This window comes from Oryzias melastigma, linkage group LG15 (assembly GCF_002922805.2).
Source record: "Oryzias melastigma strain HK-1 linkage group LG15, ASM292280v2, whole genome shotgun sequence".
Classification (NCBI taxonomy): Eukaryota; Metazoa; Chordata; class Actinopteri; order Beloniformes; family Adrianichthyidae; genus Oryzias; species Oryzias melastigma.
Genome location: NC_050526.1, coordinates 29425142 through 29447470, shown reverse-complemented (window position 1 = coordinate 29447470; position 22329 = coordinate 29425142). Strand labels below are relative to the sequence as shown.

The following is a 22329-nucleotide window of genomic DNA, read 5'->3' as shown; positions in this document are numbered from 1 at the left end:
TTTTTTTTTTTTTTTTTTTTTCAAAACACAAGTGACATACAGTAGAACGGTGGAAAATCCATCCTAAACAAAATATACCCTTTTACGTGACGTGAAAATAGTCTCTGGAGGACATTTCACTTGATCACCACTTATTCTATCATTCTTTAGCAGCTGTGTCACATTCGCTGGACTCACTAGCGCCCTCTGCCTTGAGGTAGACGTACTGCGTGTCTCATCCGTATGTTTTATGTCTATGGTCTTGTGGGTATGGGAGGGGCTGCTGTTGAAAGCGCATAAAAAAACACGAGAACGGATCAAAATACCACTTTGAGGTTGTTTATTGTGTGAAATGAACAGTAGAATACACTTAATAGCTCAAACAAGTGGATTTTTCATGGTCTGGCCCTTTAAGAAAAAAAAAAAAAAAAAAAAAAACTCGCTTTTTCCGCCCCTTGTTTATCACGTGACTAAATGCGGAAGCAGTCCCCAAACAGAGCATGACCTCAAAAGCACGAGCTGAATCTGCAGTGAAATTTAACCTGTCATTCAAAAACATCTGATCTTTGTTCTCATGGATCCAAATCTACAGCTGTTGAAGACGCAGAGTCTGGTAAGTCTGCTGCTGTTATGTTCAGTCATGCAGACCTGTCATCCATCCATTCATTACATTATGGAGTAAAGAGTTAATCTTCTTCCAGTCTTTCTTCGGTCGGGTTCGGATGTGGTTTGACCTCCTGGATCCGTCTTTGCTTCTGGCCTCTGATGTGAGTCTTGCAGCTCAGGTGATCTGATGCTGGGGGAGGAGGAGAAATCTTGATCTTCTCTCTGTGATCTTTCCAGCCTGAAATAGTGAAGGTCCACACTCTTGTGGGCAGTGAAGAAAAGCTGCATGAAAAGGTGTGATAGTATTGAAGCAGAGCTCAGGAAACCGAATGAGCTTCTGGATTGTTCTTAATCTATTTCTGTCTTCTAATCCAGGAGAAACCTTCAGTGACCCTCAGTCTTGTAAGTTTTGAAAACAACATGAGATTTAGTCTGATTTGACCACAGGAGTGTTTCTGCTTCATGTGAAAATTGTGTTAAACATGTCTATTTTGAAATCCACCTCTTCCAGTCTTCTGTCCACGCTGATTCTGGGGACGTTATTCCATTGCTTTTCCGCGCTCCAGGTAACCGCACAAGACTTTCTACATTTTCCTCAAAAATAACCATCATTTCAAAAATGGAAGAGATGATTAACAAAGCTTTTTACTACATTAAATACAAAATTAAATAAAAAACAACATAAGCTGTCAAAGAAAAAACTGATCTTAAGAGATCTGATATTTTTAAAGGTCTGTTAAAATTCCAAAATAAACTTTTTGCATCTGTTTTAGAAAAATAAATCCCATCATTGAGTAAGAACCCAAATAAAAATATGATTCCATATGATTCCAAACTATAGAAATCTTCATTCATTGGATTAATAAAAAAACACTGTTAGTTAACTAAAAATCATATTATTGTCTTTATGCAAATAACACAGAATATCTTTGAAGTGTTTGTGTCTATGAGAGACTTTCATAATAATTCTTCTGTTTGGTTTGTCTGCTGCTCTTCAGCGTTTTTACCCATAGCTGGACCAGTGGTATGTTTTTAAATGTTGTTCAAATTAACTTTATTTTCTCAGTTTTCTGGTCAGTAATTGAACTTTTTCTTTCAGGTTGTTGCTTCTCTTTTACCTCACACGACAGTCAAACCTGCTCTGTTCTGGCAGGTAAACCCAGTCCGTCTTTACAGCAGCAGGAGTATTTCAATAAATCTGCAGAAGTTACAAAAGTGTACTTTCAGTTTTTACTACAGAGTTACAACGCCGGGTTCAGCCACGCTAACAGGAACTCCTCGGCAGAACAGGTGATGCTCTCAAACCAGACTTCTCCACATGAATCCTGATGTTCTGACATGGGCAAATGTTTCACGTGAAGCTGAAGCAGCTCCTGTCTCCAGGTTAGGAAGACGTCTCCGACTCAGCTGCTGCTCATCGCAGGAACAGTTTCTTATACATCAGTTGCAGCAGTGAGTAAAACTTCAGAGTAAATCTCGAGTTTCTAGAGTTCTCTGCTCATATTTGTGTGTTTTTAGGCCTTTCCACAGATTGTAATAAACAGACTCAACATCAGAAGTTTGGCTGTGCAGACAGTCTGCAGGACTGTGGTACCCATCCCACTGTCAGGTGAGAGCGGAGGTTTATGGTGCATTTGTTGCATCTGGAACATCCTCATGTGATCTCTGTGCTCACTCTCCTCTCCAGCCGTTCTGGCCTTCCTCAACGTGTACACCGTCAGAAGTGAGGAGACGGAAAGCGGGATCTGCGTGTTTGATTGCCATGGAAACCCTGTTGGGATGTCTAAAGCAGCTGGAGAAAAGGTTAAACCGATGGAGGAGCATCACTGCAGTCAAGAAAGTTCCAATTAAACTTTTTTTTTTCTTTTAGGCTGTGAGGGAAACTGCGTTATCAAGAGCAGCACATTTCGGTACAGCCGCCGCTGTTCCTAATTTACTAGTTTTATTCTTACAAAGGTAAGTCTTCATAAAAATCCTCTATGTGTGAATGTCTGCTCCTGTCACCATCAGCACTGAGCTTTCCTTCACAGAACCCGGCTTTTCCAGAGAAATCCCATGCTGGCGGCGCCCTGCCGCCACGTCAGCGCCATGCTCGTCTTCGGCCTGATGATTCCCGTCTCCTTCAGCATCTTTCCTCAGCTGGGAACGGTGAGCTTCTCAGTCCTGCTGCTTTTTTTCCTGTGAGGAACTCTCTGACTCTGACCTTGATTTGCAGATAAAAAGGGAAAACCTGGAGGCGGAGCTTCAAGTTGGAGCGATCGGCACAGATTTTTTTTACCACAGAGGACTGTAAGGATGACAGCAGCAATGTTCTCTCCCGGTGACATCACACAGCATCACCGGATGATCATAGAAACTTTATTGAGCTGTGGACTAATACAAAATATGAGCCTCTTACCAGAAACGGATTCAACAACAACCGTCACAGTCATCACTAAAAGTTTCTGTTTACTACACTGCAATAAAACAGAATCAAAGAGCATCGATCCGATTTAGACATTTGTTAAAAGCTGCGTCTCAGTGGCCTAAAGACTTTTGTGGCTCTGATGCCGTTAGGAAAATATAAAATTGTTACAAAAAACATTTTGTGCATTTCTGATCAGAGCCACACGGTTTCTAACCACTAACCCAATATTGCAGTGAATGCTGGTCACGTGTGATGCACGTCTTCAGTGAAGGTTTGATGATCGTGGAGCATGAAAACATGCAGGGAACATGGAGGTTTTCCAGCTGGATCTGTAGCAACAAATAAAAGGTTAAAACTTCTCTTTAAGTTAAAAGCTGCTGCTCCTGACGCTCTCATTGAGTCGGCAGCATCTCAGGATCAAATCCGCAGAAGTTGCTCTGCTGCTGCTAAATGAAAGAGGAAGTTCTCTGTGGCGGGGGGGAAATGATGCTGCTTCAAGGCTTCCAGCGTGACCTTGGAGTCTTCACACTCACTGGCTAGTGCTACCAGGGTGGCAAGAACTTCTTTTGTCTTTGTAGAAATGTCCTGTGAAGAAATGGAAGGTCATTTGAAAATGACTGATGCGTAGTAGCAGCTGCTGGTCTGGAGGCGTTACCTTAATGACCTGACTGTCAGATCCTTCAGAATCTTCTGCAGATTGGACGATAACGTGACCGATGTCTTTGTGCAACTTCCCCATAGCCATGGCATCTGAGGGGAGAAAGGAGGAGCATCACTTTGAAAGCTTCTTTACAAGCACTGTTGTTGTCTTAAAGACTCTGTACCTTTGGCACTCTGGGACACAGTGATGACACTATCTGGAAGACTCACGAAAACGTCAAACAAGTCGGATCTATTGCTCACTTCTGGATCTACAAATCCTGCCACGTATCCTGCAGGGAAGACCAGAGTTCCTTTATGAAGAAAATCAATCAAGAATAAACAGATTCAACAGGAAGCAGACTCACCGGGACATGTCTTCAGATCCTCCAGCTCCACCTCCGCCAGATGAACGTACGGGTGAAGGATGGACCAGTCTTTTCTGTGCCACACCAGTGCTGGCAGAGCTCTGGAGGGAACAGCGAAGAGTCGTCAACAAAGACAGCAGCTCCACAGTTCGTCAGAAGCTTCTTTACCTGGTAAACTCCAACAGGGCCTCGATCCGAGGATGATGGACTACAATCCTCTTCTTCAGCATCAGGGCTGTATACAGGATGATGGTCTCCATTCCAAACTGAGACACAACATCTGAGGAAGAACAGACAAGAGTTTCTTCAGAACAATTTCCAGGTTTACAAAACTGAATCTGAACAAACAAAAGCTCTAGAAGACGTGTGCACAAATGTGACAAAGATGGAGATTTTCTGACAACTTGGTCATAAAAACATCTCAGGATGATCATTTGAACTTACAAACGCCTCTGTATATTATCTGAATAAAGATGATGTCACACTGAAACAGACCAATCCCCACGCCATGTCTTACCTTTGACTGAACCCGCCAGGTAAGCTTTACGAACATCGTAGTCCTTAATGAGGAAGGAGCCGTTTTCGTCGCTCTGGCAGACTCCTTTGGTCAGAACGGCGATGTACGCCTCCATCATCTTTACGGGACTGCCATGTTTGATGTACATCCTGATGGACAAAATGTTTCAAAATAAAAGCAGTCCCCAAAAAGTAACACGTAAACCATTTCACAATAAAAAATAAAAAAATACATAAGTTTTACCTGCAGAGTATTCTGCTGAGAGCGGCATATTTCTCAGGGTTGAAATCTTTTGATGTAACAACAATAGAGAAATGGGTCACCTGTAAAGGACAAATCATCAAACCTTCTCATTCAAGCAGATTTCTCCAGATGTGGGCGGTGCTACCTTGGTTAGAGCTGTGGGCTCCTGAACCTCCACTGTGCTGATGTAGTACCAGCTGCGGCTGTACTGACCAAACACAAAGGTTCTGAAATGTCGGCTCTCCTGGGTCAGGCAGCACTTCCTCAGCAAAACCTGCCTCAGATCAGAACCCACGGACGGGTAACACCATACCCACAGCGTGTCTCCGTTCACATCTTTCTCTGTGGAGGAAACATCAAGGACCAGCATCATTTCTGCCAATTCATGAATTTATTTTTATTTTTTTAACCCCACAGTTCAGACATGCAGAAGTTCTGCTGAGGAACCAGTGATGTCACGCTTGTGTCATGTGACTGTTTTCCAATCTTTAGATCGAAAGCGGGAAAATGCCCCCAAACTTACCAATTAAACCCACGCTCAACATCCACTGCGCCTCAGTTGTTGCCATGTCCCATACCTGAGGGAGTTCAGAGGCAGACGTTACCTGTCAGGAACCTGTCCGCTCCGGACTCAGTGGGATCACCGACCTACCTTCAGGTCTCCACCAAAGTAGGAGCACAGGAACAGGATCAATAATCCTCCACCGCTGCTTCAAGAATCCAGACTTTTACCCCTAAAGAATAGATTCCCTTTTCCGGGTTGGGGCGCCTGTGATGGGCGGGGCCATTATCCTCTAAGCCAATCAGAGCTGTCCATGAGGAAGCGCGTTTAGGGTAACGAGAATCGTAGAAAATTATGCAAACTGATCTTAAGACACATATTTCTTGAAAAATATGACACACGTAAGAAAGAAAAAAGAAAGAAACAGAATAATACAATTGAAATGGAATACTTCTCCTAATAAGTTTACGTTATAAATGAGAAATTGGCTTTATTCAGATGTACAGACGTGAATACGAATTTTCATACAACTTTAAGGACAAGTATTGTGTTCTGAAGCATTTTTAGAGACAGTGAGGTCTAATATGTTGAACGGTTTAAGTATATATGTTCTGTTTTTTGAAACACGATTGCTTTTGAAACGTTTTAAAAATAGTGTTTCATGTTTCGGAGGGGCAGTGAAGGCAATACTAGGAACTCACATCGACACATACGGGAACTCTAGTGATCCACAGCTGCCAGATTAGTCAAAAACCCCCGTTTGGTTTAGTTCAACATGTGAATGTCACATGATGTGTTTTTAGTTGTGCAAAGCTTATGAACGGTATTTATTACGTTAAGTGTGACTTGAGGTAAGATGACTAAATTAATGCAATGAAATACAAGATAACAATAATAATTTCCCAACAGAAATCAAAGCCCCTCTTCCCGCTCATAAATGTTTTTTTTACATTAAAAAATGGTACAAAACTCATCTCCTGTTCTTTATGCTGAACTAATTTCATTATAGAAAAATGCATCTAGAAGGTATATGGAACAAAACTAGAAGGCTACGACAGTTTTCCATTATTAAAAATTGAATAATTGTGACTAAAAGCTTTTTCGTTATTTACTTTATAAATGAACTGACGCAATGCAAGGGGGAAAACGTGTCGTGAGCAGAATCTGGCAACGCCAGCTAGGCCGTTCCATGTAACCTCTTTTTCTTAGCCAGCGCATTTGCTGAGTTCGTGGCTTTGATGGACTGGTGATTTTCTCCAAATTTGTTCAAAGTCAGCCCGTTTTGAATATCAGAAGAGTTAACCACCATGCCGGCGTATTTCCAGCGCCCAGAAAATGCTCTCAAACGAGCGAACGGTGAGTTCTTGTCAGGTTTATTTGAACATTGCTAGGCGGCGCTTAAGCTAACGGCTAACGTTAACGCCGTGGCGCGAGACAGCTCTGAGCCATGCGTACACCCCCGGCCTAGGCCCCGGCAGAGGAGCACTCGAATAGAAAATGGCTTTCGAACCAGTGACAGTTGAAATAAGCCTGTGATATTTTCTGAATGGAGTTGAGCACGTTTTTCAGAGAAATAGAAGGGAATTCTGATGTGGGCTATAGTTTCATTTCAGCATTATTCAGTTATCACGTTTCCTAGTTTCACGCATCTTTAATATCGTCTGCAGAGTTCCTCGAGGTTGGTAAGAAGCAGCCAGCCTTGGATGTGTTGTATGATGTCATCAAGAGCAAGAAACATCGAACATGGCAGAAGATCCACGAACCCATCATGCTCAAATACCTGGAGCTCTGTGTGGATCTTCGGAAGAGTCACCTGGCCAAAGAAGGACTCTACCAATACAAGAACATCTGCCAGCAGGTGAGTAAATGTGGGGTTGTTGAGCTTCATGCTCGTGTCTGACACTCATGCCATGAATGCATTCTAGGTTAACATCAAATCCCTTGAGGATGTGGTGAGGGCATACCTGAAACTGGCCGAAGAGAAGACGGAGACTGCCAAGGAAGAGTCCCAGCAGATGGTCCTTGACATTGAGGACTTGGACAACATCCAGACCCCAGAAAGGTGAAGCTGCTCTCCGATGTTGTGTCAAGTGTGCTGGAGATCTTTGTCTAAATTGTTGCAAACCTACAGCGTGCTCCTGAGCGCCGTGAGTGGAGAGGACACTCAAGACCGTACGGATCGCCTCCTGCTCACTCCATGGGTGAAGTTCTTGTGGGAGTCATACCGCCAGTGCCTCGACCTTCTGAGGAATAACTCCAAAGTGGAGCGTCTGTACCATGACATCGCCCAGCAAGGTAGGCAGGTGTTCACAAAAATGAACAAAAGCCCTTTAGTTTAACTTCCTTTGTTACTTGTTTACGTGTTTCCTACTTTATTTTGAAAAAATGAATCTAGTTTAGCTTCAGTGAAAATACAGAAGATTTTTGAGTAGATTAATGTTGCAGGGGAAGAGTTTTTATGATACATTTTTGAAGAAAATTCTATCTGCATGAAGAGCATAGATTGTTTATGTATATACTTCTCAATAGTAAAGAAAGTACCCAGATGTGCAGTAGTGCACCTGATAGCTGTATTTTGGGGTTTGCTCAGCTTTAAGGCTAAGATTCTGTTTGCTTTTCTGCAGCGTTCAAGTTCTGCCTCCAGTACACCCGCAAAGCAGAATTTCGCAAACTTTGTGACAACCTGCGTATGCATCTTGGTCAAATCCAACGACATCACAACCAGAGCACAGCCATCAACCTGAACAACCCGGAAAGCCAGTCCATGCACCTGGAGACGCGCCTGGTGCAGCTGGACAGCGCCATAAGCATGGAGCTCTGGCAGGTTGGTTTTGTCCTCTGTCCTGAATGGGCTTTTTTTGTACTCTGTTGGTTAAACATTCAGCTTGTACCACATCGGCATTCACAGATGTTTGGGGCAGTGTTAACTGTTTTTTTTCCCCCCTTTACTTTAGGAAGCCTTTAAGGCCGTGGAGGACATTCACGGGCTGTTTGCTCTCTCAAAAAAGCCCCCAAAACCTCAGCTTATGGCTAACTATTACAACAAAGTTTCCACTGTATTTTGGAAGTCTGGGAATGCTCTGTTCCATTCTTGCACCCTTCACCGACTTTATCACCTGTCCAGAGAAATGCGCAAGAATCTGACACAGGAAGAGATGCAAAGGTATTTGGGTGACTCTTAGCGTTCTGAAAGGTTCTATTTTGGGGGCGTCGGAGTGAATTCTAGTGTTTGGTTTTCAGGATGTCCACCAGAGTCCTCCTGGCCACACTGTCGATTCCTATCACACCGGAGCGCACGGACATCGCTCGACTGCTGGACATGGACGGCATTATCGTGGAGAAACACCGGCGGCTGGCCACACTCCTGGGCCTGCAGTCTCCGCCCACTCGCCAGAGTCTGATCAATGACATGGTCTGTAACACTTGAAACCAGCTGTTTATGTAGATTCTCTGCAGTCAGTTATAACATTTTCTTTGACATCATGTTGAAGTTTATGTTCAGGGTTATTTCTTTATTGTAGTTTGATAGTTATGTGCTTTATTTCCACTCTTTTTAGGTACGATTTAATTTGCTCCAGTATGTTGTACCGGAAGTGAAAGAGCTCTACAACTGGCTGGAGGTGGACTTCCATCCTCTGAAGCTGAGTGGAAGAGTGACCAAGGTGAACTATGAGTTTTCACTGCTCTGAGGACAGAGAATACACATCTATAAAAGTTGGTGTTGAATGTCTCTCTGTCTCATATTTTGTCGTCAGGTTTTGAACTGGGTCAGAGATCAGGCTGAGAAGGAGCCGGACCTGCAGCAGTATGTCCCCCACCTGCAGAACAACACCATCCTACGGCTGCTGCAGCAGGTGAGCTTCAGCTGCTGTTCTTTTGTGGATCACTTGTGTCTTTATATAACCTGTTGGTTCATTCTGATAGGTTGCACAGATCTACCAAAGCATCGAGTTCAGTCGTCTGGCCTCCCTGGTCCCGTTTGTAGATGCTTTTCAGCTGGAGCGCTCCATTGTGGATGCAGCGCGTCACTGTGACCTGCAGGTAAGGTCTAAGCCAGCGGGGATGGTTTGGAGTTTCATCCTGCTCTCATCACCTTTAACCCCAATGTCTTGGTTGCCTTATAGGTCAGAATTGATCACACCTCTCGAACTCTGAGCTTCGGCTCAGATCTGAACTACTCGACCAAAGAGGATTCTCCTGTTGGTCCGTTCCTGCAAAACATGCCGTCAGAGCAGATCAGGAACCAGCTGACGGCCATGTCTTCTTCTTTGGCCAAAGCTATCCATGTCATCAAACCCGCCTCCATCCTGGTGAGTGCCTCCTGTCGGGGCCGATTATTTTTGGAGGGGCTGCAGATTTTGACTGAACTTCTCGGTTGTGCAGCTGGTTGCACCAATGCTCCTGGGTGTTCTAGGTAGAATAAATGACCATCTCTGGGAGTCTGCTGGAGGTTCTAAAACCAACATCCATTTAGCCCATTCATAGTCTAAAGCAGGGGTGTCAAACTCTGGGCCTCGAGGGCCGGTGTTGTACATGTTTTCCAACCAACCTGACAGTGTAGTTCCTTATTGGCTAGTCCATTTGCTGCAGCAGCAAATGAACTAAAGAACAAAAAGTGACACGGTCTCGATGTAAAATGTTGCTGCATCTAAGAAGAAATAATGGAAGTCGTTCTACAGCCTTGAATGCTTGTCATTCTGTAACCTCTGTGTCTTTTGGTTACAGCAAGAACGTGAGGAGCAGAGCCAGCAGGCCATCGCTGCATACCTGAAAAATGCGCGTAAGGACCACCAACGCATCCTGGCTCGCAGACAGACCATCGAGGAGCGTAAGGAACGTCTGGAGAGCCTGAACATCCAGAGAGAAAAGGAGGAGCTCGAGCAGCGAGAAGCCGAGATGCAAAAGGTACGCAAAGCGGAGGAGGAGCGTCTGCGGCAGGAGGCCAAAGAAAGGGAGAAGGAGCGCATGATGCAGGAGTGTGAGCAGATCAAGAAGAAGAACGTCCGTGAGCGTCTGGAGCAGATCAAGAAGACTGAGCTTGGTGCCAAAGCCTTTAAGGACATTGACATCGAGGTAAGACTTTCCCATTTTATTTCAAATTTCTGTAGAAAAAGTGAGATTCATGGCGACTGTTCTGTTCTGTGAAGGACCTGGAAGAACTGGATCCGGACTTCATCATGGCCAAACAAGTGGAACAGCTGGAGAAAGAGAAGAAGGAGCTGCAAGAGCGTCTGAAGAATCAGGAGAAAAAGGTAGAGGAGTTTTTGGGTTTTTGTTGCCAACTTGGACATTTTTCTCATCATTATTTTGTTTTAGATCGACTACTTCGAGAGGGCGAAGCGCGTGGAGGAGATCCCTCTGATCATAAAGGCCTATGAAGAACAACGTGTTAAAGACATGGAGCTGTGGGAGCTCCAAGAGGAGGAGCGGGTACGTGGAGTCACAATCTGCATATGACTGAAGGACAGAACTACTCACTGACGAATGAGTCTGTTCCTGTAGATCAGTAATCTGAAAATCGAGCGGGAGAAAGCCCTGGAGCACAAGAAACGCATGTCCAGGATGGTGGAGGACAAGGAGAACTTCCTGTCCAAAATAACGGCTGCGCGGAGCTTCATTTATGAGGTGCCTCAGTTTACCCATCAGCTGAAGCGGATGCCACACAGGAGGACGTTCACTATCAATGTTTGCTTGTTTACAGGAAAAGCTGAAAGCATTCCAGGCTCGTTTAATAGAGGAGAGGAAGAAACGTCTGGAGGACAGGAAGAGACAGCGCAAAGAAGAACGCCGCAACACTTTCTACCGCCAGAAGGAGGAGGAGGCGCAGCGGATCCACGAGGAGCAACTCAAGAAAGGTTTGTGGAAGCGTTCAGCCAAAACGTTCCATGAAAATATCAGTGTTGCCATGGAAACGTTGGGCTTCTCTGTGGATCGGTGTTCTCAACTATTTGTTTCACATGTGACCCTTGTGACTTTTTACCTCCAAAAGAGGGAGGAGCTCTGCTCCACGATGGATGGATTGACGGTCTTTCCTCTTTTCGTAACAGAACGTGAAGAGCGTGAACGCCTGGAACAAGAGCAGCGAGAAGAGGAGGAGCGGGAATACCAGGAGCGTCTACGCAAGCTGGAGGAGCAGGAGCGCAAACAGCGCGCTCGCCAAAAGGAGATAGAAGAGCGAGAGCGCCGCCGCGAGGAGGAGAGGAAGGGCGCTACAGAGGAGAAGCCCAGAGTAGGACGACCCTGTGGAATGGATCCTTTCTTTTCAGTTTGATTTTGTTGACATGTTGAAACAAATCCTTCTGCTTCTTCAGGACTGGGGGGAGCGAGGAGAAAAGGATGAGGGCGGCTGGAGGAAGCGCACAGAAGGAGGCGATTCCGAGTGGCGCCGTCCTGTTCCTGACAGGTGAGTTTTAGATTCTTCTGTCGTACCTCTGAACGGCGGGATCTAATCACGGCAGGTTTTTGTAGGGACTGGAGGTCTGAGGGCCGAGAAGAAGAAAATGAAGACAGAGAAGCCTCCTCCCTGAGGAGAGAAGGTCCTCGCAGAGGCGGAGATGACCGAGCGCCTCGCAGAGTCTTTGACGACGACCGAGGCCCACGCCGTGGCGCTGATGAAGACCGTCCTCAGCGCAGAGGCATGGATGATGACCGTGGCCCGAGGCGTGGCTTTGATGACGACCGCGGCCCGAGGCGCGGTTTTGATGATGATCGCGGCCCGAGGCGTGGCTTTGATGACGACCGTGGCCCAAGGCGTGGCTTTGATGATGATCGCGGCCCTAGGCGTGGTTTTGATGACGACCGCGGCCCGAGGCGGGGCTTTGATGACGACCGTGGCCCGAGGCGTGGCTTTGATGACGACAGAGGTCCCCGTAGAGGGATGGATGAGTCTCGCGCTCCCAGGCGTGGGGCTGATGATGACTGGGGCCCCAGAAGAGGAGGAGATGAGGAAAGAGGCAGTAGGAGGGGCATGGATGATGGACCACGCCGAGGTGGCGATGACGCCAAACCCTGGAAACCCCTTGGCAGACCAGGTGAGTGTGACTCTGCTTACTTTAGACATCCGAGGAGGTAAACAACCTGGAGGTCTGACGGTGTTCTGCTGCAGGCGGCTGGCGTGAGCGGGAGAAGGCCAGAGAGGAGAGCTGGGGACCGCCACGCGGGGGGGCTAATGATGAAGGAGATGAGGAAGACGGAGATGACAGAACAAGCGATCGCTTCAAAGAACGCCGCCCCTACAGGTGAGTCTCAGTGGTTGACTCTAGGAGTCTCTTTGAGCAGATCAAAGCTTCAGCACTCATGGAGCTCTGCTCCTTCATAGAGAGGAGAACACCTGGAGGAGAGGAGGAACCGAAGAGGGAGGAAGCAGCTGGAGAGATTCCCGCAAGGAGGAAAATGACCGTGATGATCGCCGTGATCGTCGTGATCGAGACCGGCGGGATGACCGTGAGAACAGACCTCCACCCAGAGACCCTGAAGAAGGTAAATACAGCAGATGATAAACCTCCAGCACAGGTTTTTACAAATAAACATTTTAGACATTGAACTTCTGGGACCAAACCTGACTGGTTCTTATGCTTCAGCTCTGTTTTCAGAACATCACAGCTCCAGTAAAACTGATCTTTCCAGTCAGTGTGAACACCTAAAACCAGTTTTGTCCAGTAGAGGTCACTGTTGGCCAGTTCATACGTTTTCTGTCCCTTCAGGCTCCTGAAGCATTTTTCTAATTGTCAGTTTTTTTTTAAAGTTTTGATAAGTTTCATTATTTGTAAAGAATTTGAACTGAAGTCTGTCGGACAATATAGTAAACATAAAGCATTTGTTTTTCAAGTTTACTGAAAACTATTTATTGCAAGAAAATGAATAAAAGTCTGAGACTTTTCATAGCAAATTTCTAGTCAGGATTCCACGACTCAAATTCAAGACAAAAATGTTACCATAGATACTATAGATATTTTACTTTTTTTTTTCTAAAATTGCATTTTTCATTAACACAGAATTATTAGAAAACAGGTGTTTCAGATAAAATAATTACTTGTTCTGAACTGTCATATCTGTCTATTAAAAATCATAGAAATACTTTATAATTTTATCAAAGATTTAGTGCTTTTGTTTTCATTTCTTTAACATTATTAGGTCGTCTGTCAAAATGATTCAGTTTTTTAAACTTTTCTTTTCTATTTGATAAAATTATATAAGCTCAAATTTCACACAAGGAACTTGAAAACAAAATTTATTTAAAAATACATGTTAACTTTGCACATACAATAAATCCACACTCACATTTAATTCACACACATGATTAATTGACACACAGGGTTAATTATCACTCTCAGTAGATTCACACACATGGTTATTAATCTCACACAACCTACTGGTAAATTCACACACATGGTAAGTATTCACAAATTGTCAATTCACACATACGGCAAATTCAAACACATGATACATGCACACAATAATTCTACAGGTATGATAAATGCACATGTATGGTAAATTTGCACATACAGGAAATTCACTTCCATGTTAAATTTACACTTAATTCACACGATAAATGTACACACATTATAGCTGTATGTGTGATATCTTAACAGACATGGTAAATGTACACACTCATGGTACATTCACTCAGGCTAGGTATGTGCACACATGCATGGTAAAGTCACACACTCGCAGTAAATTCTCCTGTACATTCACGTGCCCAGTAAATTCACGTGTTAAATTCACACACGGACACTCTACTCATTTGATTCATGGTTGTAAAGATCCTACAGTGTTGGACCTCAGCAGTTTTAAAAGTCAAAAAGTTGGTTTCAAATGCTGGACTTGGTTGAATTTGCAGGAATTGATGTAATCGCAACGTTTCAAATTCCTGGGGGAATTGAAATTTAGCAAAACAATTTTTCCTAAAAAAATCAAGATGTGGATCTACTTTCAGAAAATGTAGCTACAGAAATGCAAAATCTCATTTATGGAAAAGAAGTTTTAGTCTTCAGTCGGGTTTAAAAACACTAATGATCATGCAAAGAAACGCTTTTACCGCTGACCATGGCTCAGTTTGACTTTAAAACAGCCTTTCTTCTGTTCTAATGAGCCTCCTCTTGTTCCAGGTGGCTCGTGGCGCCGTGGAGGGGAGGAGAAGCGGGAGGAACGGGACCGGGAACGACCCCGTGAAAGGGAGCGTGAAGCTGATGGGGAGCGAGGGGCTTGGCGTGCTGACAAAGAAAACCCCCGCCGTACTAAGAACGAGACCGATGATGATGGTTGGACCACCGTTCGCCGCTGAACATCATCTGCTCCATTTATCAGCTGCCAGCTGATACCTTTGCTACTAGCTTCTGACAAATTATCTGTAGACCGTTAGCTCTCCTAAGGATGTGTTTGGTTCCTGATCTTCAGCTGCAATAACCCCTCAGCTTATTTGAGATGCTGTCTCGGCCTCCCATGGTTTTTACCCTAAAATAAACTTAATGGCAAATGCTTCATGCTAATGTGATTTATCATCAAATAAAATCATATTCTGGACTAGACGGAAAAGTTCTGTAGGAGATGAGTTTGACTGGTGTCCTTCTGTCCACTGAATTTGACCTTAACCTCCAGTTACCCAGAAGTGAGAAGTTTGATGTGCATGCCTGAAATCAAACCACTGTTCTTCTGTTTCACTGCATTCAGATATTTGTGAGCAGAAAACAGCCTTTATTAATAAACCTTTGATCTCTGAGGCTGTGGGTCGTCTTTAAACGATTGAATCTCTAGACCATGTGTCAAAGTCAAGGCCCGGGGGCCGGATCCACCAGATCATTTTATTTATTGTTATTAATGGCCCGATGTTATCTTGTGCTTATTTCAAACTCTTATAATTTTAACATGTATTTTTATAGAGAGTAAAATATTGAAAGGTATTTAAGGGTTAAATTGACTTATTCTGGAATAATAACGCTGCCTGTTTTTGTTATTTAATTTATTGAATAAGGACACATAAAAACATGGACATACTGAAATAGTCCCATGCCCATATCTTAATGCTTTTGGTCATAGCTAGTTAGCAGCATTTGTCCTTATCTGGGCTTTTGTTTTGTTTGACAAAACAAGTATGGGTATAATTAAAATAAAATACCAGCCATAAAATAGTCATTGTTCAAAAATTGCATAAACCAGTTTAAAAGACAAAGGGGCAGATCAAAAGGATAAAAAACATCAACCTGTTAAAACACGAGGATAGCACTTGGATATAACCAAGTATTTGTTTTATAAAAAAGGCTGAAACTATTCATAATTATGTTTTAAAAAGTTGCTGTTTTAAAAATCGGCACTCCACTCGCTTTTTGGACTATTTTGGCATTTACTAAGATTTTTTTAGGCTGTTTTTGGAGTTTAGATATTTCAGTTGCATGCTCGCTTTTTTGGCTAATTTAGGCTTTTTTCAGTTTTTTAGGCTATTTTGAAGTTTAGCTATTTTTTTCAGCTACATGCTAGCTGTTTTGGCCAACCTAAGTTTCTTCTTTTTTTTTGTTTTTTAAGCTAATTTGGCATTTAGCTGATATTTTAGCTGGCTATCAACTTCAGTGTTATCAGCTATTAGCTTCAGCTTCAGCGGTTTCAACTATCAATTTCAGCTTCTTCAGCTGTCAGCACTACCATCTTCAGCGGGCAAATTCAGCTGACAGTATTCACACTTCTTTTCCTTTCGGCTTTTCCCTTCAGGGGTCGCCACAGTGAATCAGTTTCGTCCATCTAAGACTGTCTTCAGCATCCTCCACTCTAACACCAGCCACCTTCATGTCTTCTGACAGTATTCACACTAGCGTAGTGAATTGGTAATGCTATATGTCTAGTTCATAATTATGCAAAAGTTACAGTTTTAAAATTTTAGTTTTAGAATGTTCTGTAAATGTTTATCCTGTTTGTCCCGCGACCTAAGGTGTGTTTTGGATTTTGGCTCCTTGAGTTTGACACCCTGCTGTAGATGAAGAGTTCAAAACAAACATGACAACCTGCTTCACTCTTTAACTCCGGAGCTCCAGTATTTTTGTTTTTTGATTTACTGTAACATATGTTAAAGATTTTGTGTTTAGGCATTATTGGCAATGTCTTTTTTGGAGTTGTCTCCTTTGAGCCAACCTGCAGAAAGTTCTTCATAAAGTGCTGCAGGTGTATCTGCATCAAGTTTTCTGCATGTCAATCAGGTGAGGTTCTGGGGTTGGGATCCGGTTCTGGAGGTTTGGACTATTGTGTGCACAAAGACTGAACACTAAAGCTAAATACTATGCATAAACCAGGACAGGTTCCGTGGAGGGGAAAGTAGGTGTTCCAGTTTGAGCTGAAAACCTTCGAAGCTGCTGTTGCAATAACACTTATAGCCAACAGGGGGCGACAGAGCCCCATAGAAACTAAAGGTTTTCCAGGAGGGGGGGACGATCATTCAGAACCAGAACATACAACCAGAATAGACTTTAACAAATTAATGAATAGCAAAAAAGAAAAAAAAGACTAAATAAAAATAAAACTTTTTTATTTATTATTTTTTTATATAAATTATCTGCATGTTTTTTTTAATCCCAAATTCCAGTGCCCCCTCCCTTTGGCTCTTCGGCTTAAGCACTGACACACAGCAGCGAGAACAAAAGGCGGGATTTTATTGAGCAAATGCTCAAACTAAACAACAATATGGACAAACACCTCCAGAGGAAAATTACAAAGAAATATATATTTTAATGGAATTTTAAAAATTAAAAATATGTTTATTTAGCTGCACTTTGGGTAGAGTTAAAACTTTTAATGTTTTATTATTTTACACTAATTTCAGAAATTATTTTATTTACTTGTTATTTTAACACAAATAATACAACACATTTTAAAAATAAAAACATAGTAAAACAAATTAAAGAATGAACGAAATGTTGTTTTTCTGAATCTTTTGGTGAATTTTCGGGCTGCCTCCGTCTGTTGTTTCCTCCCGCGCGGAGGCCGGCGGCGCGCGGCCGCTGCTGCAGGTGGATGAACACCTGAGCGCCTTGACTCTGGAGCAGACCCTCTCAGGTGTTTGGGGCCCAAGAGGGGCAGACGCTGACTGCCAACCGTTAGGAATTACAGAACAAACGCAACATCAAATAAAAAAGAAAATAATTTTAAAAGTTTCTACGAATAGAAAAATAAAAAAATAAAAAATAAGAGAAACATAAATAAAAACTAAAGATTTGCGCGCGGCTGATCTGCTGTTTGTGCCACAGAATTAAAAATAGTCCCGCTGCGTTTACCGCAGGCCCTCACGCAAAGCTGCGCGCTACCTTGTGCTGTTCTGGTTCAGATGAATGAGTTAAATGTCCCGGAGATATGTGCTCGCGTGTGCGCGCGTGCGCGGTCGCTTGACTCTGGACGAATCCGTTCCGTGTTGCGCGCTCGAGTCCGCCTCTCCGCGCCCCTGCTTCCCATTGACGCACTTTTTAAGCGTCTTCCTCTTCTCCACCTTAAGGCAGCAGCAGCGACCAATCACCATGCCATTACAGCCTTCAGAGGAAGCTGTTTATGGGGCTGCAGCGCTAATTAGGCTCATGAACTAACAAATCTGCCCGGACGAAGCTGCTGAGGAAAGCGATCACATCCATGGATTAGTCTGGGAGTCGCCGGACGCCTTTTGGTTTCGACGCTGCGTTTTTTTCCAACTTGTTTGCTGCGTAAAAACTTTCCCTTTCCGTGGGTGTGGAGTATTTTCACAGCACGAGCGCCTGCGACGACTTCCACCTAAACTGGGGAATCTGGACTATCAGACCATGTTTCAACCCACACCCAAGAGGTGTTTTACGATAGAGTCTTTAGTGGCGAAGGATAATCCGGTTCCGGTGTCCCGTTCGGAGGAGCCCATCAGGCCCGCGGCTCTCAGCTATGCAAACTCCGGCCAGATGAACCCGTTTTTGAACGGCTTTCACTCCGGCGGCAGGGGCGTGTACTCGAACCCGGACTTGGTGTTCGCCGAGGCGGTGTCTCATCCGCAGAACTCCGCGGTGCCGGTGCATCCGGTGGCCCCGCCGCACGCGCTGGCCGCACACCCGCTTTCATCTTCACACAGTCCGCACCCGCTTTTCGCCAGCCAGCAAAGGGACCCCTCAACCTTCTACCCCTGGTTATTACACAGATATAGGTACTTGGGTCACAGATTTCAAGGTGAGTTTGGGAAGTGTTGCCGTTTTACGCACGTGTGGTAGAAAGGCTGGAGCGGCGTTGCGCATTTTACACCGTAAAACAAAATATATTAAAATAATTATAATAATAATTTTTAGACAATTGTGGAGCCAATCATCAAGAAAACACAATTATATGAAAAAAATAAAATACTTTTTAATTAATGTATGATTTTAAAATAAGATTTTTGCAGAATAAAAGTTGCTTCTGTTTTTTTAAAGTTTCCTTTAAATTCAATATTTTTTTATTCTTATGTTCATTGTTAAATATTTATTATTCAAAAACGTGAAATAAAGTGATCGAATGAGAATAAATATTTTTATTTTCAGCCTCTCCAAGAAAAATATTTTAACGCTCTTTAACTTAAAATTGTTTTTGTTTTTTCGTTTTTTCTTCACAAATAATATACACTTTGGAAAACATTTTAACGAAAGTGAATTTGACCTGCACTCCCTCTGTTCGTGTCCTGCCCTCCGTGGCTTTTTGCCCTTTTTTTTCTCTGTGAAAAAACACTGTCGTTTCATAAAAGTTAAAATAATTATAAAAACAAAGGATTATAAATACTGTATCTCCATAAATATGTAGAATTTTTCTTTCATTTAAACGTTGCTTCTTAAATGTGTGCAATTTTTAAAATGAGGTTTTATTAACGAGCGCGTGCTAGTTTTGTCTCCGTCCTTCATGGGGGTGTGAGGGGTGGGGGTGTCATTTAAAAAGGTGTTGGTCATTGTCATTTAAAATGAACATATGTACGATCAGTTATAGTTTTTTTTTCTTCATTTTTTGTAAATATTCTATTTGAAATCATCCAGTGTGTGGATTTTTCTAGTGAGTCCTCAGAATGTTTTTTTTGTTTGTTTACAGTTTGTTATTGTTGTAAAGAGTGTTTTTGTTGTTATTTCCTCGCGGTAATTTCGTTGAATTCTCGTTGTCTGGTTTGCAGGAAACGAAACGAGTCCAGAAAGTTTCCTTTTGCACAACGCGCTGGCCAGAAAGCCGAAGAGGATCCGGACGGCGTTCTCGCCCTCGCAGCTCCTCCGGCTCGAACACGCGTTTGAGAAAAACCATTACGTGGTGGGAGCAGAAAGGAAGCAGCTCGCGCACAGCCTTAGCCTCACGGAAACTCAGGTAAGAACCGAGGGAAGTGGTGCGGCTGCAGGCCAGGCCATGGGGAGGGTTCCGGTGTGTCCGGGAACGTTTCGTCTTCAGCTCGTGCGCCTCACCGGCTCACCTCCATGTCATTTCCACCCCTTTATAAAGCAGAGGACAGAAATGCAGCTTTTACGCACGAGTCCGTAGGTTTTACGCACGAGCTGACAGACGCAGTTTTTGTTTATTTCTGGAAAATTATATTTTTTATACAATCAGCCTCTGAACCGGGGCCCGTTAACGCACGTTGTCCTTAGAGGACGGATGACTGGGGGCAGGGGGGGTCTTTCTGCTGGATCAAATCCACAGTCATTGTGTAGGCCTAACCTCATTTCAGCAGGGCTTGAATTACTTTGTTTTGAGGGGGGGTGCAGCCTTTCAAAATGGAGGGCAAATTAACCAGTTAACCATTTTATGGGACAGAGGACTCAAAGAGCGAGATGGCTTCAGAGACCCCCCCTCCCCTCCTCGCCATATTTAAGATGCTGTCGGAGCCCATCAGCCGGTGCCTTTTGTCCGCGGTGTCTCCTCTGGACGGCGGGGCCTTTTGGAGCTGAAGGGAGAAATGAAGCGTCACACACTTCAATTAGGCCACTGAAGGCTGATTAAATGCACCTCCGCTTCCGTTTAGGAGCTACAGGAGCTGCAGAGGAATAAAGCAGGAGCAGATCATTGATCGATCTCTGTGTTGTTAATTCCCCGCGGCACTAATTATTGACAAATCCGTTTAAGTGGCCTGTAAACGGCGGGAAGAGCTACACTTTTTATTTGTATTTCTTCCTTAAAACATTTAAACAATGTCAAACATTAAAAAATATATAAACTTTCAGCTGTTTGAAAAATGTTTCATTGACTCATTTATTTTCATGAAGTGTTCTTTCTGATGATCCCGCAGGTCACGTGTGTGTTTGTATGTTAATACTAATTCTAGAATAAGTTCTAAGTTTATATTTATCAATTTTCTAATTTTATTTTTGTGGACAATACTTTGACCTCTTTTGGAGCTTGACGCGTTTGGTTTATTTTTTACGCACAAACAAATCTTTGAAATATTCACCCTTCTATTTCTCCCCCGCAGGTAAAAGTGTGGTTTCAGAACCGGAGGACGAAGTTCAAGCGTCAGAAGTTGGAGGAGGAGGGCTCCGAGTCTCAGCAGAAGAAGAAAGGATCGCATCACATAAACAGGTGGAGACTGGCGACTAAACAGGCGAGCCCAGAGGAAATTGACGTCACCTCGGACGATTAAAAAACAAGACTTTATCTATTTACACACAAACACACACATATATCTAAATGTAGAGGCGTCTAAATGAAGGAAATGATGGATTCCGTAGAGACAGAGGGAGGGCACCAAGCCCAGGCAGCTGCGGGGGGACACAAACCCGCCGGGCTCTGCGGTCACCGCGCGGGTCCGCCCGTCCAAAAGACCCAGGAAGCCGTGACTGACAGCGTCCCTCGAACCTTCCACGCATCAGCCGCCACTCACGCTCACACCCAGCTCTGTTTTCATCCACTTTGGACGTTTGCACTTCAGAAGCTTTTTTTATTTTTATTTTTGAAAGTTTCAGTCGAGATACCAAAAGAAGAAACCCGCTTTTGTACTTGACCTGCATGGGATTTTTTGTAGTTGTTTTGAATTTGACCCATTTTTTTAAAGACAGAAAAAAATGTTTTAACCTTCTTTTCAAACGGAGATGTCGTGATTCTTCCTTTTCCAGCGTGTTCAGTCTTTAATCAATGATTCTCGTGTTAAAGTGATTGTGAAAACATATAGCGGTGCTGCGTTTAGTGATTTTACTTTCATTTTATTTGAAAGAAAAGTGAATTTTAAAGTTTTTAAAAAATCCCTCTGGTCCAGAACTTTAAAGGGAAGGTATAGGGACATTCCTTCAACCTAAAGCTTTAGCAGTGAGTCTCTGCGCCCCCGGCAGCCTTCTGTCAGGACTTGACCCCCCCAGAATTGCTGGACTAAATGCAAGAATTGACGGAAAAAAAGAACTTCAAGCACTGAGCGTATTCCATGTACAGAAATGTTAGTTCATGTTTCTGTTCAAACTCTTTTACAAAATGTAAATACTTTTTGTGTTTGTGTTAAGTTTGCTACAATTTTAACACAAAATATACTTCCAAGAAGTATGTAATTGTCAATATTTTGTCAATAAAGTTTTATCAATATGTTGCGCGCAAAAGTGCAGGCTTTTGGTTACATTTAGAACGAGTGGGGGGCGGTGGGTGTCCTGCTTTAGAAAGAAAATCTAATTTTGTGGTTAAAACGCGCTGATCAGTTTTGGCGTTTCCAAACAGAGAGTGCGGCGCGCGGAGCTTTTCCCCGCCACAAAGAGCCTCCGCGAGCTTTTGTTAAAGTGCAAATCAGTTTGGGGCAATTATCATGCGGGTAATATGGGGAGGGAGGGAGGGGGGTATTGCCCAGTGGTCCACTTTAATCTCTTAATCCGTAGATCCAAAGGGGCTTGGTTGGACATAATTTAGTACAATCTGACTACCCCTCACGACGCGATAAGAGAAGGATGCAGTGCGCGCGCGCGCAGAATGGATCTTTGTTTCAAATCGAGTCCTGTGGCTGAAATGGGCCGAAGCTGCTGCATGAGGTCTGAACGCCTACGGAACCCAGAGGCAGGACGGGTTCGACTGTTTGGACTTTCGGAACAATTCAAATGAAGTTGATGTTTAATTGTTTCCTAAAGGAAATTCCTAATCGGTCTTTACATTAGAACAGCAATAA

At 43.6% G+C, this 22329-nt stretch overlaps 4 protein-coding genes across 5 annotated transcripts; 3 read left to right on the top strand and 1 right to left on the bottom strand.

Annotated features, from left to right (window-relative positions):
- The first annotated feature begins 23 nt into the window (after window positions 1-23).
- sfxn4 (sideroflexin 4) lies at window positions 24-3350 on the top strand. Its single transcript, XM_024297805.2, has 14 exons — window positions 24-592; window positions 681-746; window positions 823-879; window positions 961-987; window positions 1097-1151; window positions 1584-1609; window positions 1685-1738; window positions 1813-1875; window positions 1969-2037; window positions 2104-2194; window positions 2273-2388; window positions 2456-2541; window positions 2616-2733; window positions 2801-3350. The coding sequence occupies exons 1-14, from the start codon at window positions 554-556 to the stop codon at window positions 2876-2878; spliced, it is 945 nt and encodes a 314-aa protein (XP_024153573.1). The 5' UTR covers window positions 24-553; the 3' UTR covers window positions 2879-3350.
- Window positions 2930-5571, bottom strand: dennd10 (DENN domain containing 10). Its single transcript, XM_024297804.1, has 10 exons — window positions 5412-5571; window positions 5283-5337; window positions 4905-5101; window positions 4760-4839; window positions 4517-4665; window positions 4168-4279; window positions 4000-4100; window positions 3817-3924; window positions 3648-3742; window positions 2930-3577 (listed from the first exon to the last, which is right to left on the bottom strand). The coding sequence occupies exons 2-10, from the start codon at window positions 5326-5328 to the stop codon at window positions 3410-3412; spliced, it is 1056 nt and encodes a 351-aa protein (XP_024153572.1). The 5' UTR covers window positions 5329-5337; window positions 5412-5571; the 3' UTR covers window positions 2930-3409.
- Window positions 5572-6410: 839 nt separating this feature from the next.
- Window positions 6411-14979, top strand: eif3s10 (eukaryotic translation initiation factor 3, subunit 10 (theta)). The gene is made up of 22 exons (XM_024297145.2): window positions 6411-6617; window positions 6929-7119; window positions 7187-7323; window positions 7393-7556; window positions 7886-8085; window positions 8216-8424; window positions 8502-8673; window positions 8819-8923; window positions 9017-9115; window positions 9186-9302; window positions 9386-9571; window positions 9987-10334; window positions 10409-10513; window positions 10578-10691; window positions 10764-10886; window positions 10963-11116; window positions 11309-11490; window positions 11573-11664; window positions 11730-12292; window positions 12367-12499; window positions 12580-12740; window positions 14369-14979. Exons 1-22 carry the CDS (start codon window positions 6569-6571, stop codon window positions 14542-14544), a joined length of 3780 nt encoding a protein of 1259 aa, XP_024152913.1. The 5' UTR covers window positions 6411-6568; the 3' UTR covers window positions 14545-14979.
- Window positions 14980-16355: 1376 nt separating this feature from the next.
- Window positions 16356-21761, top strand: emx2 (empty spiracles homeobox 2). Of its 2 annotated transcripts, XM_024296474.2 has the most exons (3): window positions 16425-18419; window positions 19381-19565; window positions 20665-21761. In XM_024296474.2, the coding sequence occupies exons 1-3, from the start codon at window positions 18029-18031 to the stop codon at window positions 20830-20832; spliced, it is 744 nt and encodes a 247-aa protein (XP_024152242.1). In that variant the 5' UTR covers window positions 16425-18028; the 3' UTR covers window positions 20833-21761. The 2 variants fall into 2 exon arrangements, with proteins under 2 accessions (XP_036071538.1, XP_024152242.1); XM_036215645.1 differs by lacking the exon at window positions 20665-21761 and having other exon boundaries at window positions 16356-18419; window positions 19381-20604.
- Window positions 21762-22329: the final 568 nt, after the last annotated feature.